Source organism: Chanodichthys erythropterus, chromosome 24 (assembly GCF_024489055.1).
Source record: "Chanodichthys erythropterus isolate Z2021 chromosome 24, ASM2448905v1, whole genome shotgun sequence".
Classification (NCBI taxonomy): domain Eukaryota; kingdom Metazoa; phylum Chordata; class Actinopteri; order Cypriniformes; family Xenocyprididae; genus Chanodichthys; species Chanodichthys erythropterus.
Window position 1 is genome coordinate 25,944,179 of NC_090244.1, and position 22,750 is coordinate 25,966,928.

The 22,750-nt window shown below is 39.3% G+C and overlaps 1 protein-coding gene across 1 annotated transcript in view; it reads right to left on the minus strand.

The window, feature by feature from the left end:
* ccdc136a (coiled-coil domain containing 136a) overlaps positions 1-21,698 on the minus strand; it is a 38,738-nt gene extending 17,040 nt beyond the window's left edge. Inside the window, exons 1-4 of the mRNA XM_067379330.1 lie at positions 21,562-21,698; positions 10,088-10,321; positions 5,180-5,254; positions 3,805-4,107 (exon numbers count right to left, since the gene is read on the minus strand). Coding sequence (XP_067235431.1) covers positions 3,805-4,107; positions 5,180-5,254; positions 10,088-10,289 — 580 coding nt within the window. The 5' untranslated portion in view covers positions 10,290-10,321; positions 21,562-21,698. The remainder of the gene's footprint in view (positions 1-3,804; positions 4,108-5,179; positions 5,255-10,087; positions 10,322-21,561) is intronic.
* Between the last annotated feature and the right edge of the window lie 1,052 nt (positions 21,699-22,750).

Below are 22,750 nucleotides of genomic sequence, written 5' to 3' on the forward strand. Positions count from 1 at the left end.
CAGGTGTACTCAACCGTGCAGCCGACGAGCTGTCACGGCAGCATCCACTTGCGGGCGAGTGGCGGCTCCACCCTCAGGCGGTCCAGCTGATTTGGCAGCATTTCGGCGAGGCCCAGGTAGACCTGTTTGCCTCCCCGGAAACTGCCCTCTGCCAGTGGTTTTATTCCCTGACCGGCGGCACGCTCGGCACGGATGCCCTGGCACACAGCTGGCCCCCGGGTCTGCGCAAATATGCGTTTCCCCCAGTGAGCCTTCTCGCACAACTCATGTGCAAGGTCAGGGAGGACGGGGAGCAGGTTCTGTTAGTGGCTCCGTACTGGCCCACTCGGACCTGGTTCTCAGACCTCATTCTCCTCGCGACAGCCCCTCCCTGGCCGATTCCTCTGAGGAAGGACCCCCTGACTCAGAGACGGGGCACCCTGTGGCACCCGCGTCCCGATCTATGGAACCTCCACGTGTGGTCCCTGGACGGGATGCGGAGGTTCTGAGTGATCTCCCGCAAGCGGTCGTAGACACCATCACTTCCGCTAGAGCTCCTTCCACTAGGAGTCTCTATGCGTTGAAGTGGAACCTGTTCGTCGAATGGTGCGCCTCTCGCCGAGAGGACCCCCGATCATGTTCGGTCGGATCCGTGCTTTCCTTTCTGCAAGAAGGGTTGGAGCGAAGGCTGTATCCCTCCACCCTGAAGGTGTATGTCGCTGCTATCGCTGCACATCACCACACAGTTGAGGGTAAGTCCCTGGGGAAACACGATCTGATCGTCAGATTCCTGAGGGGACTAAATCCTCCTCGCCCTTCCTCCGTACCCTCTTGGGATCTGACCCTGGTTCTCACAGCTCTCCGGGGTCATCCCTTTGAGCCTTTGCGATCAGTTGACCTAAAATTAATGTCTCTCAAGACGGTTCTTCTGGTTGCATTGGCTTCCCTGAAGAGGGTAGGGGATCTGCATGCATTTTCGGTCGACGAAATGTGCCTAGAATTCGGGCCCGGTGATTCTCGCGTCATCCTGAGACCCCGGCCTGGATACGTGCCCAAGGTTCCTACCACTCCCTTCAGAGATCAGGTAGTGAACCTGCAAGCGCTGCCCTCGGAGGAGGCAGACCCAGCCCTAGCTTTCCTGTAGCTCAGTGGTTAGAGCATGGCACTAGCAATGCCAAGGTCATGGGTTCGATCCCAGGGATTGCACATACTCAGATACAAATGTATAGCATAATGCAATGTAAGTCGCTTTGGATAAAAGCGTCTGCCAAATGCATAAATGTAAATGTAAATGTAAATGTAGCTTTGCTCTGTCCCGTCCGCGCCTAGCTGACAGATATCTGTAGAGATCCAGGACCGTCCCCAGGATTGGTTTGCAGCAATAGACCTGAAGGACGCGTACTTTCATGTCTCGATTCTGCCTCGACGCAGACCCTTCCTCTGGTCTGCGTTCGAGGGTCAGGCATGTCAGTACAAAGTCCTACCCGACATGGTTGTAGCTCCCAGCCGGTTGGGTCTTCAGGTCAACTGGGACAAGAGCAAACTCGCCCCCGGGCAGAGGATCTCTTGTCTCGGTCTCGAGCTAGACTCGGTCGCACGGACTGCGTGTCTCACAGAGGCGCGCGTCCAGTCGGTGTTGAACTGCCTGAGCTCGCTCAAGTGCAGGACAGCGGCTCCACTGAAAGATTTTCAGAGGCTCCTGGGGCATATGGCATCTGCAGCCGCGGTAACGCCGCTCGGATTGCTTCATATGAGACCGCTTCAACACTGGCTCCGCGGCCGGGTCCCGAGATGGGCGTGGCAGTGCGGCACGCTCCGTGTCCCCGTGACACCGAGCTGCCGTCGCACCCTTGTCCGGTGGTTGGACCCTTCGTTCCTGTGGGCCGGAGTTCCCCTCGAACGAGTGTCCAGGCACGCTGTGGTCTCCAGCGAGTCGTGTTTCCCCAGGGACTTACCCTCAACTGTGTGGTGATGTGCAGCGATAGCAGCGACATACACCTTCAGGGTGGAGGGATACAGCCTTCGCTCCAACCCTTCTTGGGTGCCTAGAATTCGGGCCCGGTGATTCTCACGTCATCCTGAGACCCCGGCCTGGATACGTGCCCAAGGTTCCTACCACTCCCTTCAGAGATCAGGTAGTGAACCTGCAAGCGCTGCCCTCGGAGGAGGCAGACCCAGCCCTAGCTTTGCTCTGTCCCGTCCGCGCCTCGCTGACAGATATCTGTAGAGCTGCGGGCTGGGCGACACCAAACACGTTCGCTAGGTTTTATAGCCTACGTGTAGAGCCGGTATCCTCACGTGTACTCGCATCCACTAGTCGGTAGACGTGTTGTACCCACTCTAAGTGTCGGCTTGCAATGCCATTCCCGCCACTGGCCGGATACGTGCATACTTTCACTCCAGTCGTGTTCCCCGCTTGGCGAACCCTGTCGAGTTCCTCCGCCTCCCCCTTCGGCTCGGACATTGCGGAGTGTCTGAAGCCAGGCCTACATCCGTCGCTGACGCTGTCTGTTGGCTGGGGCCCATATGTCGTGACCCCTCTACGTGAGCGGTCCCATATGTGTAATTTTCCACGGTTTAAAACTCCCTACGGGCCGGGTCTGTGTCTTTCCCTTAGCAGAGCCAGCTCTGCTGTCACCTGTCAGATGAGTCTCCCCCTACCAGGTGGAGCCATCCCAGGGACTCCATATGCGTACTGCCCCCCGGGCCAGTCCATGTGTGTATTCCCACGTAAACTCCTCCCCCATTGGGTAGGTAGTGGTCTCCGCAGCGTCCCTTACGGGTTCGCTTCCCCAGTGTGTCTAGTTTACTTAGTGGGTATTGGTTAGACAGCAGTAGACTCTCTCGGTGTAAGCTCGCCCCCTTCACCGCCAGCCGGTGCTATGGGCGGCTGAGCTTGCGCTGGGCACTGGAAGGGGTTTCGTAACTGTGGCGCTTTAGTTGGGATCCCAATACGTCGGTCACTACTGACGTACGTCGAACGTGACCGACTGAAAGGGAACGTCTCAGTTACGTATGTAACCCTCGTTCCCTGAAGGAGGGAACGGAGACGTACGTCCCGTCGCCACAGTTTCTGTACCCTCGCTGTAGCGCGGACACCAGTTGTCTACTCAGCGAAAAACAGAGTGCGATTGCATCTGCTTCCTATTTATATACACCTGTCGGGGGCGGTGCGCATTATGCAAATATCGCACGCCAATTCCATTGGCTTGTTTTAGTTTACACGAAGATGATAGGGCTCTCTAAGCGATATCCCAATTCGTCAGTCACTACTGACGTACGTCTCCGTTCCCTCCTTCAGGGAACGAGGGTTACATACGTAACCGAGACGTTATCTGCCGGAAGCTAGTTATCGGTCGTCTGCTGCAAGCTAGTTATTTTATAAAGTTTTAAATATGGATATTTCTCTTACACAGATGCATCACTTCACTTCAAAAGGCCTTTATTAACCCTTGGAGTCGTATGGATTACTTTTATGATGGATGGATGCATTTATTTTGGGCTTCAAAACATGTTCACTGCTTGAAAGAGCCAGGATATTTTTAAATATTTCTCCAATTGTGTTCATCTGAAAGAAGATATATACCTAGGACAGCATGAGGGTAAGTAAATCATGGGATCATTTTCATTTTTGGGTGAACTATGCCTTTAAGTTTTAGTTGTAATTTCTGTCATTTATTAAAACATTATAGTAATGTATACCCCTCATGTTGATAACGTTAGTACTTGGTATCAAAGTAAAAATTTCCACTTTTTTTCTTCATTATAAATGTAGTAACCTGACAATCTGACCAAGAGCTCTTTTAGTCCTGTGCTTGTTCTCACCCTCCTTCCTCTGCTGTTGACGGATCTGGCTCTTCATCTCTATTTCCGCTCGGAGCGTGACGATCTCCAGCTCATACTCCTGTTCCGTGTTCTCCAGTCGTGAGATTTCAGCCCGTAAACGGCAGAGCTCCTCCTGCAGACTAGCGATGTCATTCTCCCTTTCAGCTGCAGCCTCCTCCGCCGCCTGCTGCAGCACCAGCACCTCCTCCTGTGCTGTCCGCAGCTCCTCCTGTGCCTCCAGAAGCTCACTCTCCTTCTCCTCTTCTAGACTGTCCATCTCTTCCTGAACAGAACGAAGCTGGGCTACAGGAGTTGGGAGATAATAAGAAACATTACTTTTGCAAACCAAAATCAAAGTGTGGCAGCAAATTTTTTATTCACTTCCTTCTTTCCAAATATTTTGAATCAATGAAAAGTATGCATATTCTTTTCATCTAATGCAATAATATTCACATATTAAAGGGTTAGTTCACCCCAAAATGAAAATTATGTAATTTATTACTCACCCTCCTGTCGTCCCACACCCGTAAGACCTTCCTTCATCTTCAGAACACAAATTAAGATATTTTTGATAAAACCCCATGGCTCAGTGAGGCCTCTATTGCCAGCAATAACACTCCCTTTTTCAATGCCCATAAAGCTACTAAAAACATATTTAAAACAGTTCATGTGACTGCAGTGGTTTAACTTTAATATTATAAAATGACGAGAATACTTTTTGTGCACCAAAAATAACAAAATAGTGATTTTATTCCTCAATATCTAGTGATGGGTGATTTCAAAATACTGCTTCATGAAGCTTCAAAATTTTTACGAATCATTTGTTTTGAATCAGTGGTTCAGAGCGCCAAAATGACATGATTTCAGTAAACGAGGCTTTGTTACGTCATAAGTGTTTTGAAACTTCAATAGTTCACGTGACTTTGGCAGTTTGATACACGGCTGAACCACTGATTCGAAACAAAAGATTCATAAAGCTTTGAAGGTTCATGAAGCGGTGTTTTGAAATCACCCATCACTAGATATTGTTGAATAAAGTCGCTATTTTGTTATTTTTGGTGCACAGTTTCGTTGCTTTATAATATTAATGTTGAACCACTGTAGTCACATGAACTGTTTTTAGGAGCTTTCTGGGCATTGAAAAAAGGAGTGTTATTGCGATGCCTTACTGAGTCATTGGATTTTAACAAAAATATCTTAATTTGCGTTCCGAAGATTAACAAAGGTCTTACAGGTGTGGAACAATATGAGGGTGAGTAATAATTGACATAATTTTCATTTTTGGGTGAACTAACCTTTTAAGTAAAAATTTCTGTGGGCAGCTTCATATCAACCTCCTATCATCTTGTGTTTGAGTACTGAGAGTCTCTGTTACCTTGCAGACGTTGGATCTGTCTTGTGAAGGCTTCTGCCTGATGAGCACTAGCTAAACGTTCCTCCTCAAGAAGACCTGAACAGGTACAGTATAGAGGAAAACATTTAAAATATACAGTATATAGGCTATATAAAAATAATTGAGGGGATATTTGAAGGTAGAACATTTGAACACTATTATGTATATAAAAAACTATATCACACAAGCTTGTATCTAATACCCTCACAGATATGATTTTTTTCATAAAAGTGTAGCGGTATGAGGTTGCAGACAATCAAACTGGTTTTATATTTTTCCTCTGAAAAAGAAAATTAAGTAGGACCAACCTTTGACATGTCGTCAAGTGAAGTGATACAGTTATACAAAGTTTTGGCACTCTTGGAACACTATTAGTCCAGTGAAATTAGATTACCAGAACAATCGTTGTATGACTGTATTTTGTACCCCAAACCAGTAAAATATGCAGGTTCAAGGCTTGAAATAGGCTGTACTATATATACTGCCAGTTTTGCACTATTCTTTCTGTGAATTTTAGCAGCGGCCTTGACCTTTGAAAAGTATTTTTATCAATGGTCAAGCAAATTCTTTACTTAATTTAGTACATACTCAAAGTATGTCATTTTAGACACAGCTCTAAAGCTCTAAAAATGTAATGCATTCTGCCTTGATGCATTCAGTGTCTCTCTTAAGGAAAGAGGCATTGTATACTTTTAGGTAGATTAGGTAAATGCACTACATTAAAACAGTCCTTAAAAAAAAGCAACATTTAATTAATTTATTATTCCCATATGTTATCTTTGGCAGTGCTAGTGTACCTTTACTGTGTATGAAAAACTGAAATCCAAATACCCTATGATAAAAAAAAAAAAAAAAAAAAAAACATTTATAAAAGAATACTGGACCCACTTTATATTAAGTGTCTTTAACTGCTCTGTACTAACATTTCAAATTAATTATTTGATACAATGATCTTATTGCTTACATACTGGTGGTTTTAAAGTGTACTTTAAATGATGGCAACACTTTATTTTACAGTGCCATAGTTACACGTTACTACATGTAAATTATGCATAAATACAAGTAACTAACCCTAAGCCAAACCCTAACCCTAACTGTAACTCTATAGTAAGCACAAGTAATTAATTAATAGTACTCAGTACTTATTTGAGTAATTTCAATGTAACTACAGCACCGTAAAATAAAGTGTAACCAAAATGATAATTACAACTGTAATTCATTTCTGTAATAACATATAAATGTTCTCTGTTGAGCCTTCCCTTACACCTTTAACTTAAAGTAGCAGCAAAAGTTTTTTTATAACATGAACACAGTAAGTACACTGTACAAAACAATTATTATTTTTGTCACACAAGTGCATAGTAGTTAAAGACACCTAATATACAGTACTTTCTACATATTGTACAGATCAACACAAAGCCTAATTTTCTTACAATAAACTATAATTACTATAATTTCTTGTAGTAATGAAATAAAAACACTCATCGCATTTGAATGAACATACTATGTACTTATTGTGGTAATGACACTTACTGAGTAATAACTAACCGTGAACCTAGCCCTAAACCCCTTAATCCACTTTTTAACCTTACATTTGTGCATAAGTACACTGTAAGTACATTGAAAGTGCACATACTGTAAAATAAAGTGCAACCCATTTATACAGTTGAGCTCAAACGTTTACATACCCCTTGCAGAATATGCAAAAATGTTAATCATTTTAACAAAATAAGAAGGATCATGAAAATTGCATGTTATTTTTTATTTAGTACTGTCCTGAATAAATCCATCTTTTCACAATGAGGACAATTGAGGGACACAAACACAACTATTAAAAAAGGTTCATACATTCACTGATGCTCCAGAAGGAAACATGATGCATTAAGAGCCAGGGATGTAAACTTTTTGAATTGAATGAACAGGATAAATGATACTTTTTTCTCTTCTGGTAAACATGCAAGAATCTTCTGTTGCTTCCAAAGGGCAGCACTAAATTGAAAAAGTATGATCTGTAAACAAAATAAGAAAAACTTGCACATCATCTTCTTGTTCAAAAGTTTTCACCCCCCAGCTCTTAATGCATCGTGTTTCCTTCTGGACCATTAATGAATGTTTGAACCTTTTGCAATAGTTGTGTTTGAGTCCCTCAATTGTCCTCAGTGTGAAAACATGGATCTCAAAATCATATGGTCACTGCTGGAAAGTATGTATATTTGAACTGCTGGTTCAAATATGCAAAAGATGCTGAAAAATCAAAGAATTTGCAGGACTTGGAGAATTTTTCTGAAGAACAGAGCTCAGTTTAACTGCTCAGAACAAACATGGGACTCATGAACAACTATCACAAAACAAACAAACAGTCATAGATCATCCAGGTAAAAACAAACAGTATTAAAAATCACAGGTATGTAAAGTTTTGAATAAATTCAGCTATTTTTTTGTCTTGTGGACTTTATGTAAACATCTGTTATGTGAAATTGTTTATTCAGGACAGTATTAAATAAAATGCAATAATATGCAATTTTCATGATCCTTCTTATTTTGTTAAAATGATTAACATTTTTGCATACTCTGCAAGGGGTATGTAAACTTTTGAGATTTCATCTGCAGCTCAAAAAGCTGGGGCTCCAGCATCCCTGTGACCCTACAGAGGACAAGCGGTTTGGAGAATGGATAGCCATTATGTGCAAGGAGAATAGTTTAAGACAGAGTAAATTCACACAGTAAAATTAAAAGACCTTTAAAAGCAACCCAAAATTATGCAAAACGGATGCTGTGTCCCTCTTAATGTCAATGAGACTGATATAGTAAACATGTTAACACATAAACATGTAGAGTATCCCACCCCCCTGCCCCCTTTCCCCATACTTGGAGCATTAGTTCAGAGTGTCTAATTTCTGAGGCTTTATACTATATGTTCTGTTTCAGGCATGAGAAAACTCTTTAGTATAACTCTAGAGGGTGAGACTGATCTAATGCTATGTCTGCGATCATGAATGATCAGGAACAGCAGAACATGGTGACTGGAGATGATCCAGGAATAAAAGCATCTGCTGCAGAGCTGGTCAGGACAACCCGTCTGGAATCTTCCATCAGCATGCAGCTGTCTTTTCACATGCCTGTCGTGTTACACACAAACAGCACACAGTCACAGACCCCCGCGCACCGAGATCATTACCACAGTCCCGGGAGTCCGTCTGCTATATAGCAGGTGACTCATTAAAGAGCTCTAAAGGGCTATATATAGAAACTGTTTTACCAGGCCTGTCATTGAGTAAAACAACTCATGAAGCTAAATACACGGACAGACCACATTTAACTGTATGTCTGACTAATAACTTTCAGTAAAGAAACATTTTTTTAAGGACATTGTGCAATAATGTTACTGTAAGTATTAGTCATTTGTACAATGCAAATTTTCATACAGTTATTATGAGTTTATGGCTTGTATAATTTGAAAATGGTTTATGCAGATAATATACAGTAGGTACTCAACCAAAATGCCTTTTACTGCCCCGAAACTATGGAACTAAATATAACACACGTGACACTTGTTCGCGAAATCACCACCAGGTGGCGCAAAGGGACGGTTTGCAACATTGCTCAGTAAGGCTGTAACTGCAACATATACATTTACTTGTAAATGAAGATAAAATAATGAATTAGATTAGTGGTAATAATAATAACAATAGTAGCTAATATAGAATTGTAACATTTAATCTTGGCTAATTATTTATCATATAATTTCTTAAAGGGTTAGTTCGACCAAAATTGAAATTTCTGTCATTATGCTCACCCTCATGTCATTCCAAACCTGTAAGATCGTCGTTCATCTTCTGAACACAAATTAAGATATTTTTGACGAAATCTGAGAGGTTTTTTTATCCTCCATTGAAAGCAAGATAATTACCACATTCAAGGTCCAGAAAAGTAGTAAAAACATCATTAAACCAGTTGATGTGACTACAGTGCTTCAACCCTTTATGATATGAAGCGACAAGAATACGTTTTGTGCAACAAAAAGAGTAATGAAGCAGATCTCGCCCCAAGTGACTACCATAGTAGGGAAAAAAATACAATGGCAGTCAATGGGAGGTGAGATCTGCTTGGTTATCTTCCTTTGATTAGAGCAGAACATAGAAATGTTTACAGGTTTGGAACAACTTGAGCGGGAGTAAATGACGACAGAATTTCCATTTTTGAACGAACTATCCCTTTAACATGGGCACGAAAAATATTATGCACCGCAAACGGAGTATGTGTGAAACTAACCTTTTAATGTTCCAGCTATTTGTTACAATGAAATATTACAGTGACTGCAGTGCATCAAGCGTGCCTACATTTTACTGTACATTACTAGCAAGTATTTTAGATTATTACACGAGGTATGCGTTACGCCATAAAATAAATAAAATGACATAAAAAGGTGGATTTTTAAGTGATATAGCAAAGTTTTCTAACACATGGATTTATTTGACCAGATTATTTAAAAATAAAACTGCATTTAATAATTCATTGATGTATTTCATATAAAATAATTAATATAATTCATTACAAATTATGTTGTCATAATTTATTGTTTAAAATCACTAGTTTGGCATTTAACCATTTTGTAAATTCCATCATTCAAAACAGTACAAAAAGAACATTTGTTGAGACCAAAGCACAAAAACGACTGTATTTCTGCAACTTTGTGGCATGTTACACAAAACCTTTGTGTTTATTTCAAATGATCAGAGAGAGAGAGAGGGCGGAATATAGTCATGTTAATGCATAAAACTATGCAAAAAAGTGGACCTCAAAAAATAAAACTAAATAAATAAATAAATAAAATGTATGACATGACCTATTAACTGTAAGGTCATTACTGTGTTTTTCAGGGAGCCTCACCTTGCAGCTCCAGAAAGCCCTCCTCATGTTTCTGAGACGTGTCTCGAGCTTCTTCCAGCTCAAGTAGGAGCTGCAGTACCTGAGCCCTCAGCTCCTCCAGCTCCTGCTCCTCAGACAGCTCCTCCTTCACACTAGTCTTCTCATCCTTCACCTCCTTCTCGTCTGCATCGTTCAGCACGCTGCGCTCTTTTTCCGTGCTCATGACACTCTCCTGATGTTAGATTACTCTGTCACCTGAGCAGTAGAAAAAAGAAACAACGTTTAAGCCTGAACTAATAAATAATCAACACTTTTCACTCAGAAAGTCTCTATGTGTTTTCTACAAACGTCAGAGCTGGAAATTAATTCAAGGAATTTCTTTTGGTTTGGTTTCTGCTCTGCATCATGGCTGATACACGTTAAAGATGGTAAATAAATAATTACAATTAAATGAATGTTCGTTCACTGACGAGCATATGTTTATTTTAAAACAATCTCTAACAAAGCTCACTTAATCAGATTTTAATCTCAAAATCACTTTATAGTCAATAGTCCCTTATATAATCATACAACACAATGCCTCAACATGGCCTAAATATTAGATTTTGTGACATATTTTGTGCCTGTATCATCAGCACTGGTGTTGTAACTCATTTATTGCTTAAAAGATTTTTTTTAAGATTTTTTACAATTGAGTATGATGTGCTTTAGCATAAATAATCTGACTAATAGCTCCATCTTGTGGTGAAGAGAGGCATGCAAAACACCAATGAGTTATCATCCTGTACTTGGATGGGTGTTTCTACAATGTGGGTTCACAATGGGTGAGGAGAAGTCTGATGGCTATGAGTCTTCTCCAGCTCCAGAACTCACAAGGGCTTTTGGTGAGCTGTCTGGACAGACAAGGTGGCACTATAATAAGCAACTTTACGTTTTAGCTAATAACTATAACAGAGCCGTGTGTGACAGAATCAAATACACTTTTTATATTTGTTTGGTATGGCCTATTATGACTATTATGCCTATATCTTGTGTGCATAAAGTCCAAACTTCTCAAAATTTTACATATGGAGAACAAGTCATTCTGAGCAAAACATGCTTAGTTTCATGATGTGCAGGAGGCTAACTGCAAATTCTGAACTATCAGCCATTATAAAAAAAGATGAAGGATGTGATATTAATGTTGTCCACTAGAGGGAGCCACAATAGCTTTTTTTCCTATCAGTTTCCATCACATTTCCACCATGGAAATAAATGCATTGTATACTGACAGTATAGTTTTATATAATTAGTGTAGAAATCTGTTAAATACTTAAATAATAGACCTCAAATAAACCCTTCCTGGTAAAATGAGTCGCAATGAGCAAATTTTCAAGTGAAAATAGCATATTTTCTTAGCAATAGATGCTATTTACACTAAATACAAATAGCAATAGATGCTATTTAGACTAAATACAAATAGCGATAAATGCTATTTACACTAAGTGAAAATAGAGCGACATATTTACACCATGTAAAAGTAGCCATTCTTTGCAATAAGAGTAAATAGATTAGATGCTAATTAGATAATTAAATGCTATTTTACTTTAGGCTATATTGACAGTATTTTTTGTTCATTAACAGGATGCAATTATATCATAGAGTGTAAATGATTATTAAAATTATTTAATGGATGCTGCCTCATTGGGAGAATAAAATCCCTCCCTACACCTTCTCCTAATCCTACCCAATAAATACTTTAATTAAACACTCGTTTGGCAGTTTATTTCCACTTTTAGTAAATATATATATATTTTTTTATTAAAGATAAATGCATTTCAGGTGTGATATGTGATGGGAAAATGGAGAAGAGCAAGCTCGGCAAAAGGCGGATTTGGTCTTGATCGTGTTTAAAGCCAGGTATTACTGCTGCGCCACTGTTTTTAAACTTGAGTGGCCCAACCAGACATTGGTGGGTGGAGCTAGTGTAAATAGCATTTGCTATTTATTTGCTATTAAGGGATGCTATTCACACTTAATGTAAATAGACATACCATTTTCAGCAATAATGAGTTATTTTCACATTCTCTATTTAAAAAACCTTCAAAATGTTGTATGATTTTTTATTTTTATTTTTTTGGTTTCTGAAGGTTCCAAAACATAATCACCTAGCAACCATACCTTAAAATCCCTGGTATATACAGGGACTATAACACAGATTTGGCACACACCAAGTCAAAATCAAATATCTATAGGACAAATATATATTCAACTTATTTTTTCCATGATACCACAATTATTTGATTAACATGAATGAAACAGACAGCCTATATAAACCTACTGTACCGCACTGATCTAATAATGTTACACATCAGCTGTTTTCCCCCAACAGTTAACCAAACGTTCACTTAAAACATAACAGATAATGTTTGCGTGAATACTCATCAAGACATTTTGAAATACTGTAGCTAATTCTGTGTATATGTGTATATCTGGATCGCGCGCTGGTGCGTTCACACCAGACGCGAATAAAGCGTTAAAGGTGCCCTCGAATGAAAAATTTAATTTATATTTGCATAGTTGAATAACAAGAGTTCAGTACATGGAAAAGACATACAGTGAGTCTCAAACTCCATTGTTTCCTCCTTCTTATACATCTCATTTGTTTAAAAGACTTCCGGAAAACACTCGGATCTCAACATAACACCGACTGTTACGTAACAGTCAGGATCATTAATATGTATGACCCCAATATTTGCATAATGCCAGCCCATTCGACGCATTAGACACATAAGGAAAGGCAGTATTAACGGCTGGATCTGTGCACAGACAAGGTAAGCAAGCAAGAACAACAGCGAAAAATGGCAGATGGAGCAATAATAACTGACATGATCCATGATATCATGATACTTTTAGGGATATTTGTAAATTGTCTTTCTAAATGTTTCATTAGCATGCTGCTAATTTACTGTTAAATGTGGTTAAAGTTACCATCGTTTCTTACTGTATTCAAGGAGACGAGAGTCGTTGCTATTTTCATTTTTAAACACATGCAGTCTGTATAATGCATAAACACAACTTCATTCTTTATAAATCTCTCCAACAGTGTAGAATTAGCCGTTAGCCACAGAGCATAGCCTCAAACTCACACAAAATCAAACGTAATCATCTAAATAAATACTTTACTCACATAATTTGAAGCATGCATACAGCATGCATGATGAACATCTTGTAAAGATCCATTTGAGGGTTATATTAGCTGTGTGAACTTTGTTTATGAAATGTATATAGTCGAGAGCTGGTGGGAACGCACTGTGTTGAAAAAATCAGTGCATAGTTAATGATGCCCCAAAATAAGCAGCTAAAAAAATAATTTAAAAAAATCTATGGGGTATTTTGCATGATTTGAAAAATCTGAACTTTGACGAATATTCGCGCCGCGTTAACCAATCAGGAGCTTGCTCTAGTAGTGACGTGATTACGACATAGCAAGCGGAGGCAGAAATCTGAAACAACAATGGAGGACAAAATCATTGTCGCTATATGTGGATACCCGGTATGGAGGACTAAACCTGCAGATATTAAAAATGAATAAATAAATGAAAGAATAAATAAATATATAAATTAATAAATAGATAAATAGGTAAATAAATGTGATAATAGGAAAATAAATAAATGAATAAACCAATAAATATGATTAACTTTTAATAAAATTCATTTTCCCCCTTAATTTATTATTTTTCTGCATTTATGATTTAATTATTTCTAATTATATTTATTATTTTATTTATTTTTCCATTTATTTTATATTTACTTATTTTATGCATTCATTTATTTTTATATTTATTTATTCCAATATATATATTTTTTCCAGATTTATTTATTGTAACATTTATTTATTTCAACTTTTTAAATTTATTTTCGTATTTATTTTTACATTTCTTTGTCTTGTATGATAATTAGGTGGGTTGGTCTTGCTCATAGGGCTTGCTTACCATTGGTTCATCATTGATTGAAGCTCTCGCTCGATTACTCTGGCTTTGTAGTGACAGCTCTTGCGGGTGTATCACTTTATGTTCGCGACAACAAGGGTTACACCATTGCGTTCGTTTAGTTATCTTACTTCTGGCTGAGAGGGAACTAATGCTAGTCGCTAGCCGTAATCCTGGTAATCCTGTAGCTGTAACGGTATATTAGATTAAGCGGTCGGAGTGTTGCGCTGCACTTTATGATTTACACCCTCCACCTTAAGACGAGAGCACCTGAGGCACTGGCTGAAGGCGCTAAACTTGAAGTGCCCACCCAAGCGCCCGTATGTGTTTTCGTAGCATTTCATGGACGGGAAGCTGACTGACGAACACCCTTACCTGAGAAATGTCTCGGCTATGATGCTCCAGTAAAGAAGTCACGGCGGCTGCTGAACAGGTTGTCAGATTCAGGTAAGCTAACTTAGCTAGCCATGTGCTTGTTAACCTAATGCTAGATTTGTGAAGCCCCTTCTATGAATTTGAAATCAGTATTATTCACAAAACACAATGAATCTTGCACTATTACCATTGCCCTCAATATATTTAATATTTACGATAGTACAATGGTACTTATTTACTGTAGTATTATAGTACATTAGTCTTACAGTAGCTTACATTATTCCTGTAAGTTACAGAGATTGCATATGATGGCAGGCAATCTAGCTACATCTCTCATATTGATATTGACTTAAGTATTAACACTAGAGTTAGAGATTGTGTATAAACTCATTTTTAATGCGTCTCTCACACTTTTCTGTTCAAGTATGAGTGCCATCATATATTCTCATGATGTACTATTACTAATGTAAACATTTTTATGGTTGTATATTCTTCCACAGATGCATCGATGAGCATCAGTGATCAACTGTGAAGATGATCACATCCACATGCCCTGAACTGTGATGCAGAAACACAACAGGAGGATCCATCTGTCTCTGAACACAACTACACTTCAAAATCACATCTCAGTCTGAAGCCACCTACATCTGAGATGAGAACACAATGCGTTGAGCCAGCGCCATTGTACACAACTCTGAGAAACAATCATCTTTGTCAGCACACAGGGTTGACATCGGATGCGTTTCATTCAGTCGCCGAACATCTTACCAACACATACACCAACAGCTTCCAGCTACACAGTTGGGATCAGCTCCTGATGACTGATGAAGCTGTGTCTTAATTTATTGCAGGGTGATCTTGCTGAAAGGTTCGGTGTTTCAAAACCTGTTGTTGTGGTAAATTCATAACTGCAAATTCAGGGTTCCTGGAATCCCTTCGTCCAGGTGATGAAGTAACGGCAGACAGAGGCTTCATCATTACTGATCTCCTCTATGAAAGGAAGGTGAAACTCGTCATTCCAGCATTCACCAAGAGAGACTCTCTGAAGAAGACACCACCGACACTATACGCATCCCTAAGTGGTCATATGACTGAAAAACTTAAAAATCCTTTCTTACAACAGTTCCAATTATCCTCACCTCTAAAATTGATAAAATGTAGAGAATTGATCCTGTGTAACCTTCTAAGCAACATGATTTCTGATGTAGAGGATGAATAAGTTTTGATTTGTAGGTGCAGTCCACATCTGTGCTGTGGTTTTGATTTAACTAATCAGTGTAAATAGTGTATGTAGTCATTTTTATAAACCTTTACAATGTGACCAGATGTTACTTATCTGTAAAGTTATTTCTATAAACCTTTGTAATATGATCAGATGTTATCTTTTGTGAATTTTTTTTAATCTTTACAATGTGGCCAGATGTTAGCAGTCAGTAATTTCTTATAAAACCATATAATGTAAGCTCTGTAGATTCCCCTTAAAACTTAAAGGAATGAAGTCTTCTGATTTAAATGGAGTAAGTCATGTCAAATTTGCAAATTAATTCCATCTTGGTTTATTGCATATGAGAATTAAATGGTGAAATATTGCATGAAGGTCAGTAAAAGTTCTCTAGCTTCCTGATAACAACAAACAACTCTTACAACTGATTTTATGAAACTTATATTAAATGATACATTTTTCTAAAATCACAAAGTTATCACTTTTTTTTACAAAGCTGAATTTAAAATAATTCCAGTCATTTTCAACTACACCCTCTACATGCTGCTCCAACTTCTGACAGTCCCATGGTTTCCTCTGGCTCTTCTTCATATATCTACGCATGTTAACAATGTCGATATGAGACCATCTGATCGTCGTATGAAGTTTTCTCCGTACTCCGAATTTAAAACATTAACGGCATTAATGTTATTTCTCATTTTGCTAAAGTTATAGCTAGCTATCAACAATCTTCTAACCTAGGCGTCATCACTCTAGCGTCTGAAGTCGACGGTTCCAGACTCGATGATTTTGATGCTGGGGATCACATAAGTAGCTTTAGCTTCATGTTTTTATTTCTGGAATATAGTTTAAATATTTCGGCACAAATCGAATAACATTAGGCGAAAAATAACCTGCAACTCTCCAGCTGGTGCCATTTTCTTTGAAAACTCCGATCTCTATCGTTTAACTGGCCTGATGAGTCTGGGCGTGAGCTCTTAACCAATGATGCACTGAAGCTACAGAAGGACCGCCTTCCTCATTTCCATGTTACACACGGAAAAGTAAAAATAAATGAATCAATAAATAAATCTAAAAATAAATACGTGGGAATAAATATATCTAAAAATAAATTAATACATATATACATAAATAAATCTAAAAATAAATGTAAAAATAATATATAAATATAAAAATAAATGAAAAATGTAAAAATAATAAATTAAGGGGGGGAAATAAAAAAAAATGATTTTTTTGTTAAAAATGAATCATTTATTTTATCAAGTCATTTATTTATTTTCGTATGATCACATTTATTTACCTATTTATTTATTCTTTCATTTATTTATTCATTTTTAATATCTGCAGGTTTGGTCCTCCATAACCCGGAGCTGTACGATACATCTTCATACTTCAGCTAGCTAGCTTTACAACTACTTTCCCGCTGACGAGTTGATGTGTTTATTACGGAGCCCTGGACATGACATGCAGGAAAAAAAATAGTAGGCTAAATTGTGCGCACGATTTACTAATTCGTTCCCTTGATTTACTAAAACGTGCGCACAATTTAGTAAATCGAGGGAACGAATTAGTAAATTGTGCGCACGAATTAGTAAATCGAGGGAACGAATTAGTAAATCGTGCGCACAATTATAATTATATATATATATATACAAAGTTGTAATGCTTTGCTTTAAAACGATACCAATTGTATGCCGACAGGAAGCGCGAGTCATCGAGAAGCGGGCAGAGAAAAAACAAAAATTAAAATTTTCACTTTTTTTTTGGCTGCTCAAATTTAACCCGTGTGCATTCCAATTCCTTTTGCCAGCACGGGTCACATCAGATTGCCAGACATGATTAAATATATTGCTGTAACAAGGTTAGTAGATATGGGAAGAAGGAGGCGGGAACCGGCGAACATTCAACGTAACTTTAATTCAAAAATAAACAAACAACAAAACGAAAGTAATGCCGGCAGACCCTCGCGGACGTCTGCCGGCCACACAAACATAATAAAACATAAAATAAAGTCCAGGCCTGGTCCTCTCTCGTCCTCCACGGTAGTCGCTCCTCCTTTTATGCTCCCGGAGCTCCTCCGTGAGGGACTCAAGGCCGGTGCGCCTCCCAGGTGAAGCTCATTAACACTCGCGCCACCGGCCTCGCGCCGTTCCCTCACGGCTCTCGCCCGCCCTGGTCGCCACAATTGCTGTCTGTTTAAAACGAAGAGCCATTTTTTGCTAGATAATTTATATTATAAAATTTCTATAAAGACACACTTATTTACTGGCTTGGTATGAATAATAAAATTGTTAAACTGCAAGCATACATCACTTTCTCATATAACCTGATACCAGGTCAGAAGAACCTGCAGCCCAACAATTATTCGATTTATTTACTTTGTAATATGTTGTTTTAAATAATATGATTTTCTGTGTAATATTTCTGCATTTCAGTATTGTACTATTTTAGAATATGTTAAAAATACTACATGATTTATTTACTTGGTTTTAGTTTTAGTTCTACAAAACATTTCACATTAGAATTTAAGCACAAATAACACAGTTTTAAAGGTTAGAAGGCAACAAACATTATAGGAATAAATAATACAAATGAAAGGGCCTTAAGATAAATGCTTCAGATAAAGTTTTGAGCTGCAAATGATATCTTCATATTAATTTGAAATTGTCCTGTGGCAAACATGCAATTCAAAGTTTCGTAGTTATATTTTATCTTTGCTATTGGAACTTTTATGTTAAAAACAATATTCCTATTATTATTAGAAACAATACACACTAAAATTAAAAGGGAGTGTGTTTTTAAATTCTGAATTTTGCCTGTAATTCGTCTGCATATTGTGAATTAACTGAAGAAACAAATTAAAGAAAGCCACTGAAAGCATTAAAAATGTTCAATTATTAAACAGTACTTTCTGTTCACATAATCTAGCATGCTGAGCTGTAATGGGTGTAATAAGGAACACATCCAGTCAAACATATAGTTCTGACGTCAGTGTGGGAATATTCTCATCCATGAAGGGATTAATCTGTCGCTGGGATGAGGACTTTTCATTAAAGTTTGATAAAGTCAAGTTGTGACTGGGAAATGAAGTAATACATCAAAGGAAGCACAGTGACTCATCCATGGTACAGTATAAGCCTTTTTTTCTTTTCTCTGTTCTTAGCTTATGATATTCTAGTTTTGTCTTTATGAAACTCATCACAGTATTTTAAATTTATACATAAAATGAGGTTTCATTTATTTCAGCAATATTCACTGACATTTTTCTGCTTGAAGTACAATGATAAAAATGCAGCTTTCTCTGCCTCTGTGAAATTGCCTTAAATTTCTGAAACATATTTACATGCAACAGCATCAGAGCAGATGTACCTTTTCACGCATGTCCTGACCTTGGTATTACTTTAGCAAACAGATGTGTGTATGTGTACATGACTATTTATGGTTTGGGGACAAAACAGTCTACCAAACGGAGCTAAAACCGACAAAGCTTCCTCAATTGTAAAATGTCTATATAAAAAAATCAAATGTTTTTATTCTAAAAATACAAAAAAATTGTGTGTCTAATGTTTGTTCATGTCTTGTATTTGTGTAGCGGTGTAGGCGTCCATGAATAATCTATGCCACCCCCTCTGTGATTCTTTGTAGCAGCTCCTCATGTTCACAGTAACCCACAGCAGCTCATCAAAAACCCTTTGAGCACCAAACGAGAACAAGATAAAAGCAGATACAACTCATTTAGACTGACAAAATCAAAAAGGAAGAAGTGATTCACATCATCTGTTCCCTTGTGCCACTGAAGAAAACCCACTCTTTTATAATAAATAAAAATGCTTGTAGCATTAATGTTTTCAGAAAGCAGTGAAACATAATGTCAATTTTACAAACAACACAAGCAGAGATAATTTAAACTATCATGTCATGCTGGCATTCAAGTGTAATCAAGCCAAAAGACACATTACTCTAACAAAAAATAAGGTAAAAAAAATGAACTTAAATGATTTTAGCAAATGGCTACAATATAACAAAGACTGAAAAATTTGAGGGGGTCTGAATACTTTCCGTACCCACTTTGGTAGGACTATGTTGGCACACTGAATGGACAGATTGTCACAATGAAGTGAATTCTATTGTTATAGGCATCCCACTGTATCTTCTGTGGCCCCCTCCATTGCATCAAAACCTGGGAGGTGGTTCCTTCCTTGCTGGACTCGCAGCAATAATAGCAACCATTTTCTGGAACAGAGGTTTGAATGGGCAGTTTTATGCAAATGGAAGTGGGTGTTTGCTCAGGTGATCCACTCTCTTTGGTGCCCCCTCCAGTTAGCTTGAACTGAAGGCCAGAGCTTAGACATGATCAGTGTCAGCAAACTCCCCTAAGAAGGCAGTGTTGGGGCAAAGTAGACTATGGTGTCTTGCTCTCCTGTTGTCTGCCCTCTCCAGCATTTTAAGTCTAAGAATTATGGGTGTGAAGCATGCCAGCGCACTCCCCTACTAATTCAGCAGTAAAAGGTCTTTCGGTTTTCTCCTGCTAAAGCAGAAGCTGATGCCTGGTTATGGACAGCTAGCAGAATGGAAAGTGTTCTGTACGCCTGGCATCCTGCTCTTTCGCCAACTGCCCCTCCAAAATAGTTAGTTGGAGGCAATGATGTAGACATGATTATTTCGGCACTCTCCCCTGATAATTTGCAAGATGGAAGGTTGTCAAAACAGAAGTCAGTTACATCACCTTATGATGTCCCACTTTACACCTTTGCTCGCTCCAGTTTGGAGCTGGAGGATATTTCCCTGGCAGATTTCCTGGAAGAATCTTTGTTCCCCTCCCTAGGAGATTTAGGGTATAAAGCCTGGCAGATGTGAGATGAGGTGGACAGAGTTACAAGAGCAACCCATAAATTTGTCACCCTCCCTAATTGATCAGACTGGGGATTAAAGCAGGGCTATACTGCCTTGTGGATATCTTACAATTACAGAGCATGGCAGGTGAGAGCTGAAGTGGACAGAGTCACAAGTGGAAGCCCACTTTCTCATCTGTTGCCCTCCCCAATTCATCAGATTGGGGATTAAAGCAGGGTTATATGCTTACTCGTGGATGGGTTGCTTTTAGGTATACCCCTTTCAGGCTAATTGAAGGTCAGAGTGGGGCACTCTGGCATAGTGAGGTGGTCTGAATCATAGTTGGTGATCCATTCTCTTACCTGTTGCCCTCTCCAGTACATTAAGTCTGGGGTCTAGCCTGCAGAGGTGTTACCTTGCACACTCCCTTTGGTAGGGCTGCACCTTAAGATCTTTACAGGTAAGTATTTGGCAGGGTACTAGTAGGCTGACAATGCAGAGAGAGGATGAGTAGATTTGCTGTGAGCATCTCCATATTCCACCTGTAGCTTTCATTGGACAGAGTCCCATGGATTTTGTCTGTGAACTCCCCCGGATAGCTCTACTCTCAGGGACTGCCTGTCCTGTAGCTGATAGGCTATGGCTGGCCTAATGCTGGAGTTCCCTCTTTCAGGTAGTCATAAACCATGGAAGCTTTGGGGTCTTCCCGGGTGCCTCTAAGCTTTAAGCTATCTAAGAGAGTGGGGCTATTGGACTATGTCACCTAAGATGCTTCCTTACTGAATGTTGACACTTAATTCATCTCCAGGCATAGGTCAATTTTTTTTTTTTTTTTTTTTTTGGCAGCTGTGGTGAAAGAATAAGAAAAAAAGACAAAGGGGGCTGGGATGTACCAGTAACTCACGAGACCTGACAAAGGAGAAAAATCCTGAATAGGCAATAAGCATTGTCATTTGCTGTCACTGCCCACTAACCTAAGAAGTAATATCTTGGCTCCAGGACAGCCCATTTAATGGTCAATGGATCTTTCTATTGTAATTGCATTGCTACAGGGAACAGCTTATGGCTAATGATAATCACAGGATGCTTCTTACCTTGTATTGTCTGTGAAAGGACAGCCCCAAATCCAATTTTTGATGTGTTCGTTCGAAAGATGAAGGATCTGTTGAAATTTTGAGGCATGTAGAATCGCCTCTGTTTTTGGCTCTTTCAGAACCCCAGTCAACACCACTCTCTCGTCCAGTCACTTCTTTGTCAGGTCCTTTAGAGGGCAAGATATCGAGAAGTTAAGAATGAAACAAACAGTAGTATCTGGCCAACCTTGTCCAAGAAGGTGCCACATATATTTAGTAAGGCTGCAACATCCATTAATCTTTTGCAGGTGCAAGGTGCAAAACAAGCCAAGGGAAGCCAATAGTACTGCCAATGGCACCCAGGAAAACTGAGCACTATCTTTTTCTTTTACTGAAGCAGGCCCAGTTCTAGAATCAAATAAATGGTTAACAGTTCTGGGCTCTGGTTCAGATTCCTCCTAATGTTTCTGTTTTTTTAATGGTTCCTTTAAAGAAGTCATGACATAAGGCAGAGGTTCACAACCCTGGTACTGGAGTAACCCCAACACTGCACATTTTCGATGCTTTCTTTACCATATTACTTCCATAGCTCACCTAGCAGCAGTAAGAGGTGAGATGCCAAGTGGAAAGAAGTACTCAGGTCACATCAGGCACTTTAAGACACCCAAAGTTTACTGCAACTTTTGAACTAGACCAAGATTCCCAGGTGAAAAAAGTACACTTCTATAATGTTCATCATGCATACTGCATGCATGCGTCGGATCATGTGAGTATAGTATTTATTTGGATGTTTACATTTGATTCCGAATGAGTTTGAGGCTGTGCTTCATGGCTAAAGCTAACATTACACACTGTTGGAGAGATTTATAAAGAATGAAGTTGTGTTTATGCATTATACAGACTGCAAGTGTCTCTTGTCTCCGTGAATACAGTAAGAAACGATGGTAACTTTAACCACATTTAACAGTACATTAGCAACATGCTAATGAAACATTTATAAAGATAATTTACAAATATCACTAAAAATATCATGTAATCATGGATAATGTCAGTTATTATCGCTCCATCTGCCATTTTTCGCTATTGTTCTTGCTTGCTTACCTAGTCTGATGATTCAGCTGTGCACAGCTCCAGATGTTAATACTGGCTTCCCTTGTGTAATGCCTTGAACATGGGCTGGCATATGCAAATATTGGGGTCATACATATTA